The sequence below is a fragment of the Telmatherina bonti genome (genome assembly GCF_933228915.1).
Source record: "Telmatherina bonti genome assembly, chromosome: 21".
Lineage (NCBI taxonomy): Eukaryota > Metazoa > Chordata > Actinopteri > Atheriniformes > Telmatherinidae > Telmatherina > Telmatherina bonti.
Window position 1 is genome coordinate 23,885,922 of NC_136630.1, and position 14,107 is coordinate 23,900,028.

At 37.5% G+C, this 14,107-nt stretch overlaps 1 protein-coding gene across 1 annotated transcript; it reads left to right on the forward strand.

Moving 5' to 3' along the window:
• Positions 1 to 464: 464 nt before the first annotated feature.
• On the forward strand, positions 465 to 14,069 carry cops3 (COP9 signalosome subunit 3). The gene is made up of 12 exons (XM_079261344.1): positions 465 to 621; positions 1,572 to 1,701; positions 2,747 to 2,859; positions 5,333 to 5,382; positions 6,472 to 6,564; positions 8,015 to 8,194; positions 8,305 to 8,445; positions 10,708 to 10,881; positions 12,672 to 12,758; positions 12,952 to 13,065; positions 13,166 to 13,246; positions 13,333 to 14,069. The coding sequence occupies exons 1-12, from the start codon at positions 567 to 569 to the stop codon at positions 13,384 to 13,386; spliced, it is 1,272 nt and encodes a 423-aa protein (XP_079117470.1). The 5' UTR covers positions 465 to 566; the 3' UTR covers positions 13,387 to 14,069.
• The last annotated feature ends 38 nt before the right edge of the window (positions 14,070 to 14,107 follow it).

Here is a 14,107-nt window from a genome sequence, read left to right on the forward strand (position 1 = left end):
CAGAGCTGCTTTTTAGACCAATGAGGTGAATTTGGGAAATTTCTCAGGGCACACCTGATAATCTCCCATGGCACACTAGTGTGCCACGGCACACTGGTTGATAAACACTGCTTTAAGATTTTAGAAATGAAGAAACGTGACCTCAGTGGAGCTTTTAAAATAGTAAGACAGGAGCTCTTACCTTATAGAGCATCTTTGTCTCGAAAACCCGGTAATACTACGTCAGTTCCTGTAGTTTTTTTTTCTCTTAAAATAGCGAAGTTTGCTATCAAAAATGAATAATTTTACAGCAGTAACACAGTCTTCTGTTTGTATGTGTGTACTATTAAGTTTAAATAAATTAAACTTTCCTAACTTAAATTCTGATAAAATTAAATTGTGTGTCTGGCCCTTTAAGAGTCTGAATAACGATTCGTAAGTCTCGTAGAAGGCTGTTCTCTCGTTACGATCTCGCGATAGGTTTTCAGTGGCGGCTGTGTGGCCCCCTGTCTCAGTCCGGACGGAGTTGTTTCTGACGTTTGAATGAAAAACAGTGCAAATTACCTCCACTTTGGACCCAGGAAATAATGGCTTCAGCCTTGGAGCAGTTTGTGAACAATGTGCGGCAGCTCTCCGCTCAAGGTAAGGTTACAAAACTCATCAGAGTGTGAAGTATTAGCTAGTCAGCTAGCGCATGCCGATAGCAAGGCAGCCAAACTGGTCATAGCCCTCTTTTTGCTTTATCATGTAAACACACCGCAAAAATCACTTTCTGGGGCTACTAGAGTGCTGAAAACTATTATCCGAGGATGCATTAGTACATGGGGACGCTCGAGATCACCTCAAACTTGGTAGCAGCTCAAACAAAATGTCAAAATTCTACTTTTTGTTTTTGATCTAGAAAATAATTTCTGGGGACTGCCTACCGGTAGTCCCGCCCACGACTCACATGATTGGCTGATGAACTGAATTCTGGAATACTATTGGCTAAAAGTCATCCGTCAATCCCATTTGCGTTGGCTCTTTTGCAAGGCCTTGACAGGACACTTGACCGACCGATTTGTATGGAAATACTTCATAACGCGATGATTATGAAGAACAATGAAAGTCATTTTGTTTTCTACGCGAGTAGAAATACTCTCATTGTAACGCTTGAACAAAAATAAAATAATTTTACCAGCTATTTGAAGTGAAAAATGCCTGAACACACTTGGACTGCAAATAATTACCATCATCTTTATTAATTCAAGTTAGGAATCACTGCTGTTTATAAATAAGTGTGGAGAAAGTAGGATGTTAACAGTCCTAATGATAACATTTATCTTTTTTTTTTGTTTGTTTGTTTTTATGTCCCTTTTATGTCATAGAATATAGTTTTTTTATTTTACAGTTTATCAAAGTAGGTTTATGAATAAAATATGTAAATAGCTTTGGATTCATAAATTGAATGTAAAAGTCTGATGGATGCAGCTCCAAACAACTAAACAGAAGCTTGACTTTTGATTTGATTTCGCAGAGGTCTTAAGTACATGCTAGAAAGTCGCAAACTTTTTAGTTTCTAAATGGTGTTGTTGTTTGACCTTACACCCCAGGCCAGATGACTCAGCTGTGTGAATTGATCAACAAGAGCGGGGAGCTGCTGGCCAAAAATCTTTCCCACCTGGACACAGTGCTGGGGGCCTTGGACATCCAGGAGCACTCCTTAGGCGTGTTAGCTGTACTGTAAGTCACACTTTTTTGCTTTATCCTTTTTGTGCAGTCATTCTTACATCTCTAATGCTTCATTTGTTTTTTTAAAACTTGTAAAGTATAGTCTTTTTATGGTCTGTTGAAGATCTTGTTTCAGTTTTTTGTGATGGTGCACTGGAGAAAGACATCAAGGACATTAAAGGGGCAAATAATGTTGGCGCTAGCTTAACTTTTAAGTAGATGAACAACAAGGTTAATTAGCCACATTATCAAACAGGCATGCAAAGCGGTAGTCTGTTATTTGGCATCTGATCACCATCTTGTTGGACTGAGCAGACTGTGACATTAAGTAAATCATTAAAAGCTTTTTTACTTGAACCCACCACATTGTTTTTCCTATAACAACTTCATAGCATGTCTTTGTTGCTTAGCAAAGGTGTCAGAGTCAAATAAGCACTAGAAACCAGCTTAAACATGTTTTATCTTCTCCTATTAAACTGCTTTTTAGTTTGTTTGGTAGGTTGATGTGAATTATGATAACAAACGGAATAGATTGAATATAACGCTCTCTGAAACCGATAATAGCGATGGCGTTAACTAAATCAAACTCTTACAGGTATGATAGAGACTGTTAAATATACTTAAACATACAGAAAGTAGGGTTTTTCCAGTTTATTTAAATTTTCACACAATCATTACACAACTAACACGCTCATATGAAGGGTTATGGCGATGTGATGTGAGAAACCGAGATTACCACCTCTCACTTGATATGCCGTAAAGTCTTATACGTTGTTATCTTTGTGTCACTTTCAGACATGTCTGTTTGCAGTTCTTTATCACTTGTTGCTTGTTGCATGGAAAATCTGACATAAAAATAGAGCAGTGAAAGACGACCTGTTGCAGGAAAGTAGTGGAGTATCACCGATGGAAAATTCTTATGGCTTTTCCTGTGTTCCTCTTCATATATGTGTGACCTTTAAACAAAAAAAAATCAGTTGTTTTCCTCCTTCTAAGTCTCATTATGACAACATAAAGAGACTTTACTGACCTCCTCCTTTCTTCTTCTTTGCTCCAGATTCGTGAAGTTCTCCATGCCAAACATCCCAGACTTTGAGACGCTTTTCTCCCAAGTCCAGCTCTTCATCAGCACCTGCAACGGGGAGCACATTAGATATGCAACAGACACTTGTAAGTCCTCTAAACGGATGCACTCTTACTGCTTAAGCTGTGATCTTGTGTTAAAAACAGCTATCAACCACAGCTTTGGATTGTCAGGATCAGGTGTTTTGTTCTGCAGTGCTTTAATGATATTTAATGATGTCTGCTGTTGTAGCTAACATTAGACATTACTTACTATATGTCCCAAAAAAAAGACAAGTGATCAGGAATGTTTTGGACTCATAAAAATCCCTATTTTTTTCTGTTTTTCGGTGTAAGGGATCATTAACTCTGTCAGATTCTGTCAAAGCAGTTTACGACTGATTGTATGTGTTGAATCAGCTTCAGGTTTGTCAGTGAGAGATCGCTCTGTGATGTGTTAATGTGACGTTAACTACTTTTAGAGGCACAGAGCCGAAAGTAGGTGTTCAGATTAATATAAATGCAAGTTTTTGAGTCACTGAACTGAGCTGAGACTATTCAAGATAAAGAAATCTGAAATAATAACTTGGTTGGATATTTCTAGCAAGTGTTTTTTTTTTTTTTTTCAATTTGAGGACACAGCAAGGGGTATTGCCATTACTGCCGATAAGAGCCTTTAGACTTTGGGCCCTTAGTCTCACAATACCTGAATAAAAACCATGTTTTCTTACTAAATTTTGTTTTAACACTTGACCTCCTTCCCAGTAGACACTTATGAGGCACTTTTCAACTTGAGGTCAACCAACAATAGACATATAAGTCATGTCAGTCCAGAGACTTTCATCAGTTTCTTTGTATTGTTTGAAAAAAATAACAAAGAAAAGCAAAATCTTCTGAAGATGGAGCAAATCACAAAGTAGTCAAAGTTGACTCCTCTGTCAACATGATGTCTTAACGACAAAGTAGTAACTAATGTTGGAATCGCAGTTAGTCTGATATTATGTGCTGTTGGATTAAAAACACTTCAATGTTGAAGTGAGAAAATCAAACATAAAACAGAAAAGACAAATGAAAACTTAAAACCTGAAAATAAAAAGAACCAAATTAAAAAGGAAGGAAATGTTTGGCTTTTACGATTTCTGTCGTACTTCTGTGATACGAGTGCAGTAAGTCAGGAATGAGCTTTCAGCAGACGGTAAGGAAGGAGCAAACCTCATCACAAGCCAGTTCATGTGAGCACTGGTGGAAATACTGCTACTGGTTGAGACCGATCCTGAAGCTGTATCATTTTACATTACAGTTTTCTTTTACATATTTACCTCAAGCTCATTTCATTCCTCAAGAAAGACAGACATGAGTCTCACACACACGCTGACTTTTTTGTGTATATTTAGTTACATACATAATGTCTTTTTAACCAAACACATATCATTAATTCCACTCCAGGGGTTGATGAAGATCACCTTTTCCCAGTAATAGAATCCTTCTATTTGAAAAGTTCATCCCTTTTTTTTTTTTACATATATATACAGTTGTGCTCATATGTATTCATTCCCTTTCATTAAAGAAAAGGCTGAATTTACAACAGTCACTCAAATAACTGGAAACTTAAAAAAGGAACAATAACTAAAAATGTGCAAAAATATAATTTTGTAATATAAGACACTGTTTTTTCATTTAATTGAGTTGAAGAAAGAAAACAAACAAACAAACAATTAAATTGGTCCTGGACAAATTAGAGCATTTTTCTGTTGAACAGTGGGACAAAATACCTGTCAACAGGTGCAGAAGTCTGACTGAGAGGAACAGAAAACACCTGACTGGAGCGGAAACATTAAAGGATTGTTCAACTAAATATTAGTTTATGAGTGATTTAATTAATTATCTTATTTGTTTGCCTTTAAAAAAATCTATTGAACCAGAATTAGAAAATAATGTGAATTTCATAAAATTTTTATTTGTTATTACTTTAGTCAATTTCAGCTTATTTTACAGGCAGCTGGTTAATTTTCCCTTCTTTAATGAAAGGGTATGAATAAATATGAGCACAACTGTATATATTTGCATTAAAGTCTTTAATGTCCATATCTCACCTTGAACTGAGTTTAACATATAACTTGAGATAAATAACAGCATCCCTGTCTCCATACGTTTGATTTGAAATAAAATCAAACTTGATTATTATTTTTTTTAATCTTATTTTATTTATTCAATGAGGCATGTAAGCATATAGCTAAACTATAAAGATATGGATATACATAAGGTGTATGTATGGTTGCGTATAGATATGTATAGTTATATATAATTTAATGCACTGGGTGAAAAATATTATGTCTCTTTGTAAAATGTAATTAACAAAATAAGTTTAAATTGACACAAAAAAGTAGAAAAAAAACGTTATTTATAAACACTTTAGCATCCAAAAGCAGCTCAAAGCGCTTTACATAATAAAAACAAAGGAAGATACAGGAGGAACTGTGTAGACATTGAGGTTTGTCCCACATACTGGAGTAGGACATGAGAATGACATAATGTCACCTGTCCAGGCACTGATTAAACATGTTGTCTCTCCCTCTCCCAGTTGCTGGTCTCTGCCACCAGTTGACAAACGCCCTTGTAGAGCGGAAACAGGTAAGATTGCTGCAGCTTTTCAGAAACAACCCTCAGACAAAGCTTTGCATGCTCATTTGCATCCGTCAAGGAAAATGTTTTTATTTTCTACATAGATTGAGCTGTTTGTAATGCTGTTATCCTTTAGACCAACAGCTTGGTTTCTTAACGTTTATGGCATCGTCTTTACGTCCGTCTGCAGGACTGTAGTTATTTATAAACCCCGAGTATTGTTAGTAAAGGCCCACTTTTAACACTGCATGAGTTGTGTGGTCATCTGGATCTTTTATTTGTTCCTTTTTAATTATTTTATTGGGTATTTGTTTGTTTTAAATTGTTTTACCTGTTCTTATTATTTAAATGACATCATTTTATTTAGTGATATTTGACTGTGTGCAACACTTTGGAGACGTTCTGTGTTTTAGAACGTGCTTTATAAACAAAGTGGATAGGATTCGTTAATAATATAGAATATGCAAGTTTATTTATTTATTTACTTGTTTCTTTATTTTAGTGGGTTCAGTAGATGTTTTCCTGACATTTATGTATTATGTTTATTGTTGTGTTTTGCTTGTCAGAATGCTGCTTTAGTTATAAACACTGTAGACACCAGAACTGTGTATTATATTGTCTGCAACACAACCGCTCTCACACATTTGAACATTTTTAATGCTACTTGACAAACCCACGGGACTGTAGGCCCCTGCACTTCACACACCTCTGCTTTCTGACAGACGAGAGAAAAACCACCACTTCCTTCCACTTGATCAGTTAGCGCTGATCTCTGCGCTTTGTAGTGGGTCCGAGTTTTCGTGTTTCTGTCATCAGCATCGCTGTAATGTTGAGTTTTATGAGGGCCGCTGTGCAGCGCTTTAGTCTGCGTCTTCCTGCAAATTCAAAACTCCATTTTGATCTTTTTTTTTCTTTCTTGTTTTAAAACAGCATATTGCATCTCTGTCCTCTGAGACAAAGCTTGCATGAATGTGTATCTACGAGAAGCACGTGTCCCTGTTCCCTCTTCATCTAAATATTTTAAGAAAAGCTTGCAGTGTTTGGATGTTTTCAGTGAAGCTGCAGCTGAGTAACTCTCATGTTATCTTCTTCTGACAGCCATTGAGGGGCGTCGTCATCCTAAAACAGGCAATAGATAAAATGCAGATGAACACAAACCAACTTACCTCAGTTCATGCAGACCTGTGTCAGGTGAGTCGATGCTTCTGGTTCATCTTCATCGTGATCTTAGAAACAGTTTCATGGTTAAGGTTTAGTTTGGATACTTAACATTGTATGTTATGAACTATTATCGTTGGTAATTTCCTTCTGTTAGATGTTTTGTTAAATATATTTCAGCACAAAAGTCTTGATCCAGCATTTCTTTATGTTTTGATTCCAATCAACCAAACCTACTTGTTAGATGTTCAAGTCCTAATTCTTCAGGCTTTCTGAAGGACACCAGCTTCTTCTTCACTTGCTTTTCATCCAGTTGTTGTACCATTTATCCCACATAGGACCATGTTTTGGTTTGATAATGACAATTTTATCTATATAGCACATTTAATTATAGGTAAACACACTGTATTTTACATAAAGAGAACAAGAAATACAAATAAATACACAAGTTTATCCATGTTTACATACTCAGGTGTACAATAATACACATACAAGCACATGTGTGTACATGTGTGTACAAGCAAAAATACACCCATCAATTGATAGAAAGACAGTCGTCAGGACAGGTCGTCAGTTCATTGCTGTATAAAAATACACATAAAAACTTATTGGTGGTACATATCAACACATATAGAGAAGTCACTAAACACTGACTTATGAATCATTTAAGCATAAAAAAGACTCCAGACACAAAGGATGAACCAGTATTGTGTCTATATGTAACAATCTTATATCTGCACCAGCAGGCACGTCTTATGTTCCCATTTCTTTATAATCCATCTCTAAAAAAATGCCAAATATAACATAGTTTTACATAAAATAGTGTTGTTGCACCAACAAATTGATTCTCAAAGTGATACACGGTAAAAACCCGGCATATCTCAGAATGATGTATTGTTTTATTAAAATGAAAAAAAATCATAATTTCTTAAATAGAAAAAAAAAAAAAAAAAAAAAGGGTCAGGACTAAAATTATCTGACACATGACCTAAGAGATGCATCGGGACCATCTGTTGATCTGGCGGCCCCATCAGAAAAGGTCTCCAAGAAAAGATGGTTGTAAAAGAGCCGTTCTTAAGGAAGAAAAACACACAAGAACTGGACTGGAAATCTGTAACAACACGTCTGATGGAGGATAAATCTTCTCCAGAACGTCGATCTTCGTGTTATTGAAGCGGTGTTGGATCATCTGGACAGAAAACACAGCAAAAGCCTGGAAAGTCCTTGAATAAACCTGGAGAACAATTCCTGACATGGAAGAAATTTGATGTTTATCTAAGAGGGTTCAGACTGTGCTGGAGAATAAAACCGCTCATAATACTGACCTGAAAGCTCAGTGAAATAAAATATTTATTCATATTTTATTAGTTGTCATGGCAACCTAAAAAGAAAAGATGCTTGCCTGAAGATTTTTGTTGTTTTAAAAACAAAATGGTCCCACTCAGTCTCCCTTTTTTTTTTTTCTGCCTTCATCCCTGTGCAGCTGTGCTTGTTAGCGAAGTGTTTCAAGCCCGCCCTGCCCTTTTTGGAGCTGGACATGATGGACATCTGCAAGGAGAATGGAGCCTACGACGCAAAGCACTTTTTATGTTACTACTACTATGGCGGCATGATCTACACGGGCCTCAAAAACTTTGAAAGAGCACTGTATTTTTATGAGCAGGTACTGTTTTTTTTTTATTGTTGAAATGACATCCTGATGACAGTTTTCACACTTTCCAGTCATGTATGTGCTCTCCGACTCGCGGTAAACCGTCTCGTTTGCTTCCACAGGCAATAACCACTCCAGCCATGGCAGTGAGCCACATCATGTTGGAAGCCTATAAGAAATACATCCTGGTGTCACTCATTCTTCACGGCAAAGTGCAGCAGCTGCCCAAATACACCTCACAGATAGTAGGAAGGTTCATCAAGGTACGACACGGTGGGGTCTAGGACGCTTGTCCCAGTTGGAAATTTAACTTTTCACTAAGAGATATCTTTGTTTCCTGATGAAACGTCTGCTGGGCGACGGTTTATAGCAGGGCTGTTCAGCTACGTTTAACCTCGGGCTGAACTGTGGGAAGGCTTTGCACACTCTCCTCCACGGTTACATTCATCTTGGATTTAAAACAAAGCACCAATCATTTTTTTTATTGAAATCACAGTCACAACAGTAAACTTCCCTGCTGGCTTTTACTGCAAATAAGTCCCAGCTAAACCAGTTTATGGTTTAAAAAGCTATCAATATTTTCGAGAAGCCAAATCCCAAACATACAGAAGCCGAGTTTTCTGGTAGTTTCCACTAAGTTTTCCTCATCCGTCTGTCTGGTGAGAGACTTGACCTGGTGGGTTTTCAGGGTCCCACCTGGCATCTAAAAGTTACATTATTCTTTATTCACTTCAGCTTTTAGATGTGTGCAAACGTATCAGTTCAGCTCTTGTTGAATGTTGTGTTTCACTGTCAACTTCTTCGCCTGTGAGAGAAGAAGCTGACGTCTTTGCTCTACAGTCGGCGGTGTGAACAGCAGCGCTGTGTCGTGTTAAAGTGGTGTACTTACAAATTAGTTGCTGCTTTTAATCCATTAGTTTACTATTTATGAGTATCTTGGCCACAGGCCAGTCCAAGCAGACTGATGGGCTGGCTCTGGGACTGGTTTGTAGGATGCCAGCTGCTGATGTTAACATGGGTTAAAAGTTTAATCCTTAAATGTCGGAGCTACTTTGGTTACCAGGTACTTTTGATTTTGCCTTCATGTATCACATGAAAAATGTTTCCAACTTTCATGTTTGTTACCTTTTTTGCAGTAGGATTTCATCTGAATGATCTGATTTTTATTTATTATTTTTACTTTGACCTCTATTTATTTACATATTTCTCTTCAAAATTCAGACATTGTCCAATCCAAAGAGAAAAAAGTTCAGCGAGCAACATCAGCATGTCCGATCCCTGTTTTTCTGTGACAAAATGATGAATAACGAATGAAACGCAGCGCCTGACAATCCCCCTCCATCCTTCTGTTACTCTCTGATACAGTAAATATATTTCTGTCTAATTTAAATGATGGTGAATGATCGGTTTTACATGGTCTGTCGACGTCAAACAGAAACTGGGTGATAGTTTAAGATCTACACTTCTATTTGAGGCTGACAGCAGTGTTGCAGGAGATGCCATTAGTTTTGTTATGCTGAAATGATCTCATCACATAAGCATGATCATGAACTTATAAAGATAAAAAGTTAAATTTGACCTCTTAAAGTTGTAAAGTCTTCATCACTCCACCATTCCTAGGTTGTTGTTTTGATTAGACAGTCTTCTAAACGCCAGGACACACACATGGGAGTGGTGGTTATGAGAATTATCTGAGTCCAAATAACCCAATAGGATTGTGTTTAATAGGTACCTGACGTCAGACTCTGTAAAGCAGAGTTTTGATCAATTTCTACTTAACTTATTGAAATACCAAACTTAATTTCTGAGATCAGAGCAAATCTTTATCATTTTATGTTCAACATTTGATCAAATTCACCGAATATGAGTGAAGTTTCATGTTTTATAGCGGGTCTGATTCTCAACATTAGGTCAGATTTCAGCGTAACGCTGGATTGTCATTAGCAGATGTTGCCTTTAGTGAGTTTCTTTGGGTTTTATTCCAGGGCATCCTTTTCCTCCAACTCCTCCATTTACAGCAGAGGAAACTAAACAATCACAGCTGTTAATTTGCACTTTTTTGTCTCAGTTTCCTGGAGTTTCATATGTCTCATAAAGTCTGTAAAGTGTGAGTTTTATGGCAGGAGTAGTTGTTGCATTCATGGTGTGGCTTCGGTTTGCAGAGGGGACCCTGTCTGCACCATGAGCTGCAGCGGTCCAGCAAGCAAGAATAAAGAGAGAGGGCTCCGATTGTGAGAAGAAAGCAGTCATAAATACCACCATTTCCTCTCTTTCTGTTGTAAGAAGATAATTGTGCAATTCCTGATTACAAAACAGTTTTAAATGACTGAGCGATCGATTATGAAATCCACAGTTAACACATGTGTGCAGCGGTTTGACTCCATGTAGTCATCTGCTTCTACTGTGAAGAACACATGAGCTGTAAATCTGATATTAAGTCTGTTTCCTGCCGTCTGACCATACGGCAAAAACAGTAAAGATCCAAGTTATTTTCCTGTCAACGAATTCTCTCTCTGTCTTTTCAGCCCCTGAGCAACGCATATCACGAGTTAGCTCAGGTTTACACCACCAACAATCCAGCCGAACTGCGCAGCCTGGTCAACAAACACAGCGAGACGTTCACACGAGACAACAACACAGGCCTGGTGAAACAGTGCCTCTCCTCCCTCTACAAGAAGAACATCCAGAGGCTAACAAAGGTGCGGTGCAGCTGACCGTGTATTAACACTGCAGAAGCCATGAGAAGGAAAACTGTAGCAGGTTTGCTGTAGAGTAGAGCGGAACGCATCTAAAAGATGAATGAAAGTCTAAATGTGCAGCAAAAATGTCCGATCATAAGCAGTTGTTACTGGAAACCTGAGAGAAATATAGATGAGGACAAGAGCTTGATTCTTCAAGAACGGTTTTGCTAAAGTGTAGAAAAAATAGAAATGCTTGTGTGGAAAAGGGTCGATTTTATCTGAGACACTGAGTTGGGGATTTATTTAGAGCCTTCAAAATGAATTTTGAATAATTTTTACTGTAGTTGATGGTTTTTCTAGCTTTAAAAACATCATATCTGTAGGTGTTTCTAGTAAAACCAGTAGGTGATAACAGTAGCAGGAGTAGTAAATACTGTCATTTCACTAACTTAAGTTAAGTTCAGGATTATATGGATAGGACCAGTAACTACTGTATTCTTGAGGCACTTTTAAAGGTGCAGTTTATTTTACTTAAATTTATTATATGATCCCCATTAGTCCAGTTTATAACTGTGTTCATATATTGTTAGTTCTTTAAAGGTCAGCATTCTGCATTTTGCAGAAAATCATTCCTATTTTATTTATTTCCGTCTGATATGTTGAAACATGATTCAAATCAGTTTGAAGGAAATTTTGTGAAGGAAAATTTCCTCTAAAAACCGCTGCAACTTTTGTTAAAACCTTTAGCAAAACTTGCTACAAAATAAGTGATTCTTAAATTGCAGTAATCACAAAATAACATTCCTCAAAATCCTGCATGGACTGTCGTTTCACACCAGGGAAACACTGAGGTATTTATGTAAATGAACCTAGGTGTCAACAATCAGACAGACCTTCAGAAGTCTGAATATTTCATGAGTTCAGTCCTCACCGTCCAGGTCCATCAAACTTTCTGCCTAAAAAATAGTTTCATATTGTTGTCTTATCCAGTAAACTGGCAGCTTAGACCTCTTCAAATTTGACCTTTTTCATCAAACATATGCAAACTGATATTTTTCCCCATTCTCCAATGTCTAAATTAACTAAATAAACCAGTTATTTTGATAACATTGAAACTATATGGCTCTTGAGGCAGGCATAGCCAAGGTCCAAGATAAAAAAAAAAAAACTGGTATATTTAGGTCTACTGGCAGCTGTAGTTCCAGTTTGCGTTTAACTTTCTTGCTATGGGATTTTTTTCTTTTACATTGACAACCAACAATAGTCCATGATGCAAGTCCAGCTGTCTCTCTTCTGCCACAGTGAAGGACCAGATTACAGACCAACCAAATCTTCAAAAAACGTCTAAAAATGACAATCTGCTGTCAGCACGAGTCATTATACAGTTTCTGCTGTTTGAAAACAACTAATACCAAAACGTTTGGATCTACGAGACATAGTGGAGAAAAGCATGGCAGTTACGACTCTGTGGGTGAATTCAGACATAAAAAGGGAAACTTCAGGGCTTTCACATGTTTCTCTTGGTTGGTTTAGATGTGTCATAGAATGGCTGCTCGCAGAAACTGGCTAGAAAGGACAGAAAGAACGGTCGCTTGATCTGTTTTCTCACTTTCTGCAGCTCTGATATTTTCTAGATGTTTCCTGCAGGAGCTGCATGTGGCGATAAAAATGTTCACATTTAATTCTCAAACACGCATAAAACCAGGCTACATGCAGGGTGAACATGTGGTCAGAGATGAATCCTGCTTTAGGCTTCGCTCATGGATTCAGCAGGTTTCATTTGACTTTTTCCATCCTCCCTGCTGCAGACCTTTCTGACGTTGTCTTTGCAAGACATGGCGAGTCGAGTGCAGCTTTCAGGTCCCCAGGAAGCAGAGAAATACGTCTTACACATGGTGAGTCGATCCACGAGGAGAACAGTACTAAACACGCTGTTAAACATTTGCTGTGTTGTATGTCTGGATGTTTTCACTAGAAAAGTAATCCAGTATTTTGCATTCTTTTTTTTTCTTCTTGTTGGATTGAAATCCTGCTCCAACATGAGGAGTTTTTATCTGACGTTAAAGCTCCTCCTTGTGCTGCTTTCAGATTGAAGATGGTGAGATCTACGCTAGCATTAACCAAAAGGATGGCATGGTCTGCTTCCACGACAACCCTGAAAAATACAACAACCCAGCAATGCTCCACAAAATTGACCAAGAGGTGTGATACCCAAATCAGTCTTCAGCATTTCCTTCTCTTTGTTGTGCTTTCAAATAAAATATTTTTTAATAGTGCATGTTTTCCTTTTCTTTTTTCTCAGATGTTGAAATGTATAGAGCTGGATGAAAAGCTAAAGTCTATGGATCAGGAAATCACAGTAAACCCACAATTTGTGCAGAAGGTGAGGATGGAAGTATGCTTTGCAACACACATTTATCAGGCATTTTTGCTGTGATGTGACACCGGTTTCTTTTGCTTTTCCTCCAGAGTATGGGATCGCAGGAGGATGATGTTGGTAGCAAAACATCAAGTTATTCCTGAGGGGCCTTGGACAGGGAGAGAACACTGCAGCCACCCAACACGTTCTTCCCAGGATGAGTTGGATTTTTATAAAGAGGAAAACAAACATTCTGTTGCATAAGGACATTGGTCAAGGAAAATCTAATTGTGTGGAATGATGATAAATTTGGTTATTCTTACGTCACGGTGTCTTAAGGATAACAAAAGATCCTTATAGAAAAAGGAAAAAAAAAACAGTTTTGTCAGTGTTTTATTTATCAATGTTCAGGTTGGAGCGCCACTGCTACATTGACAGAAACCACCACAATAAAAAACTGGACTTTTTTTTGTTCCAAACGTGTGAATAATTTCACTGTTTGTTTTGGTTCTGCTGCATGATGGCCGTAACTGGAGGGCATTACAATATGAGGTGAAACATCTTTGGTTGACGAGTAATAAATGTGATTATATTCCACATTTGTAAAGACTGCAGTCCTTCTCACTCCTTGGTTAGGATGTAGATATCATCAATTGCAAAACTGTACACATGGACATGCCCTTGACCAAGCACGGCACTGTGGAGAAGTCATTCACAATCTGGTGCACTGTTCTTTTTTTGTTTTGGTTTTTTTTTTTTTTTTTTTTTTTCTCCCGTTTTTTTTATTTTTCTTTTTCTGGTTTTTAGGTCGGATCCACTAGAGGTCGCTAGAGCACTGTACATAAAACTTGTGACAGCTGATTACAGACGATCAAGTCAACGGAT

Coding starts and splice junctions, on each gene's coding strand:
- cops3 (XM_079261344.1), top strand. CDS start 567: ATGGCTTCAGCCTTGGAGCAGTTTGTGAACAATGTGCGGCAGCTCTCC. Junction 8,446..10,707: donor TAGTAGGAAGGTTCATCAAG/GTACGACACGGT, acceptor CTGTCTTTTCAG/CCCCTGAGCAACGCATATCA. Junction 10,882..12,671: donor ACATCCAGAGGCTAACAAAG/GTGCGGTGCAGC, acceptor TCCCTGCTGCAG/ACCTTTCTGACGTTGTCTTT.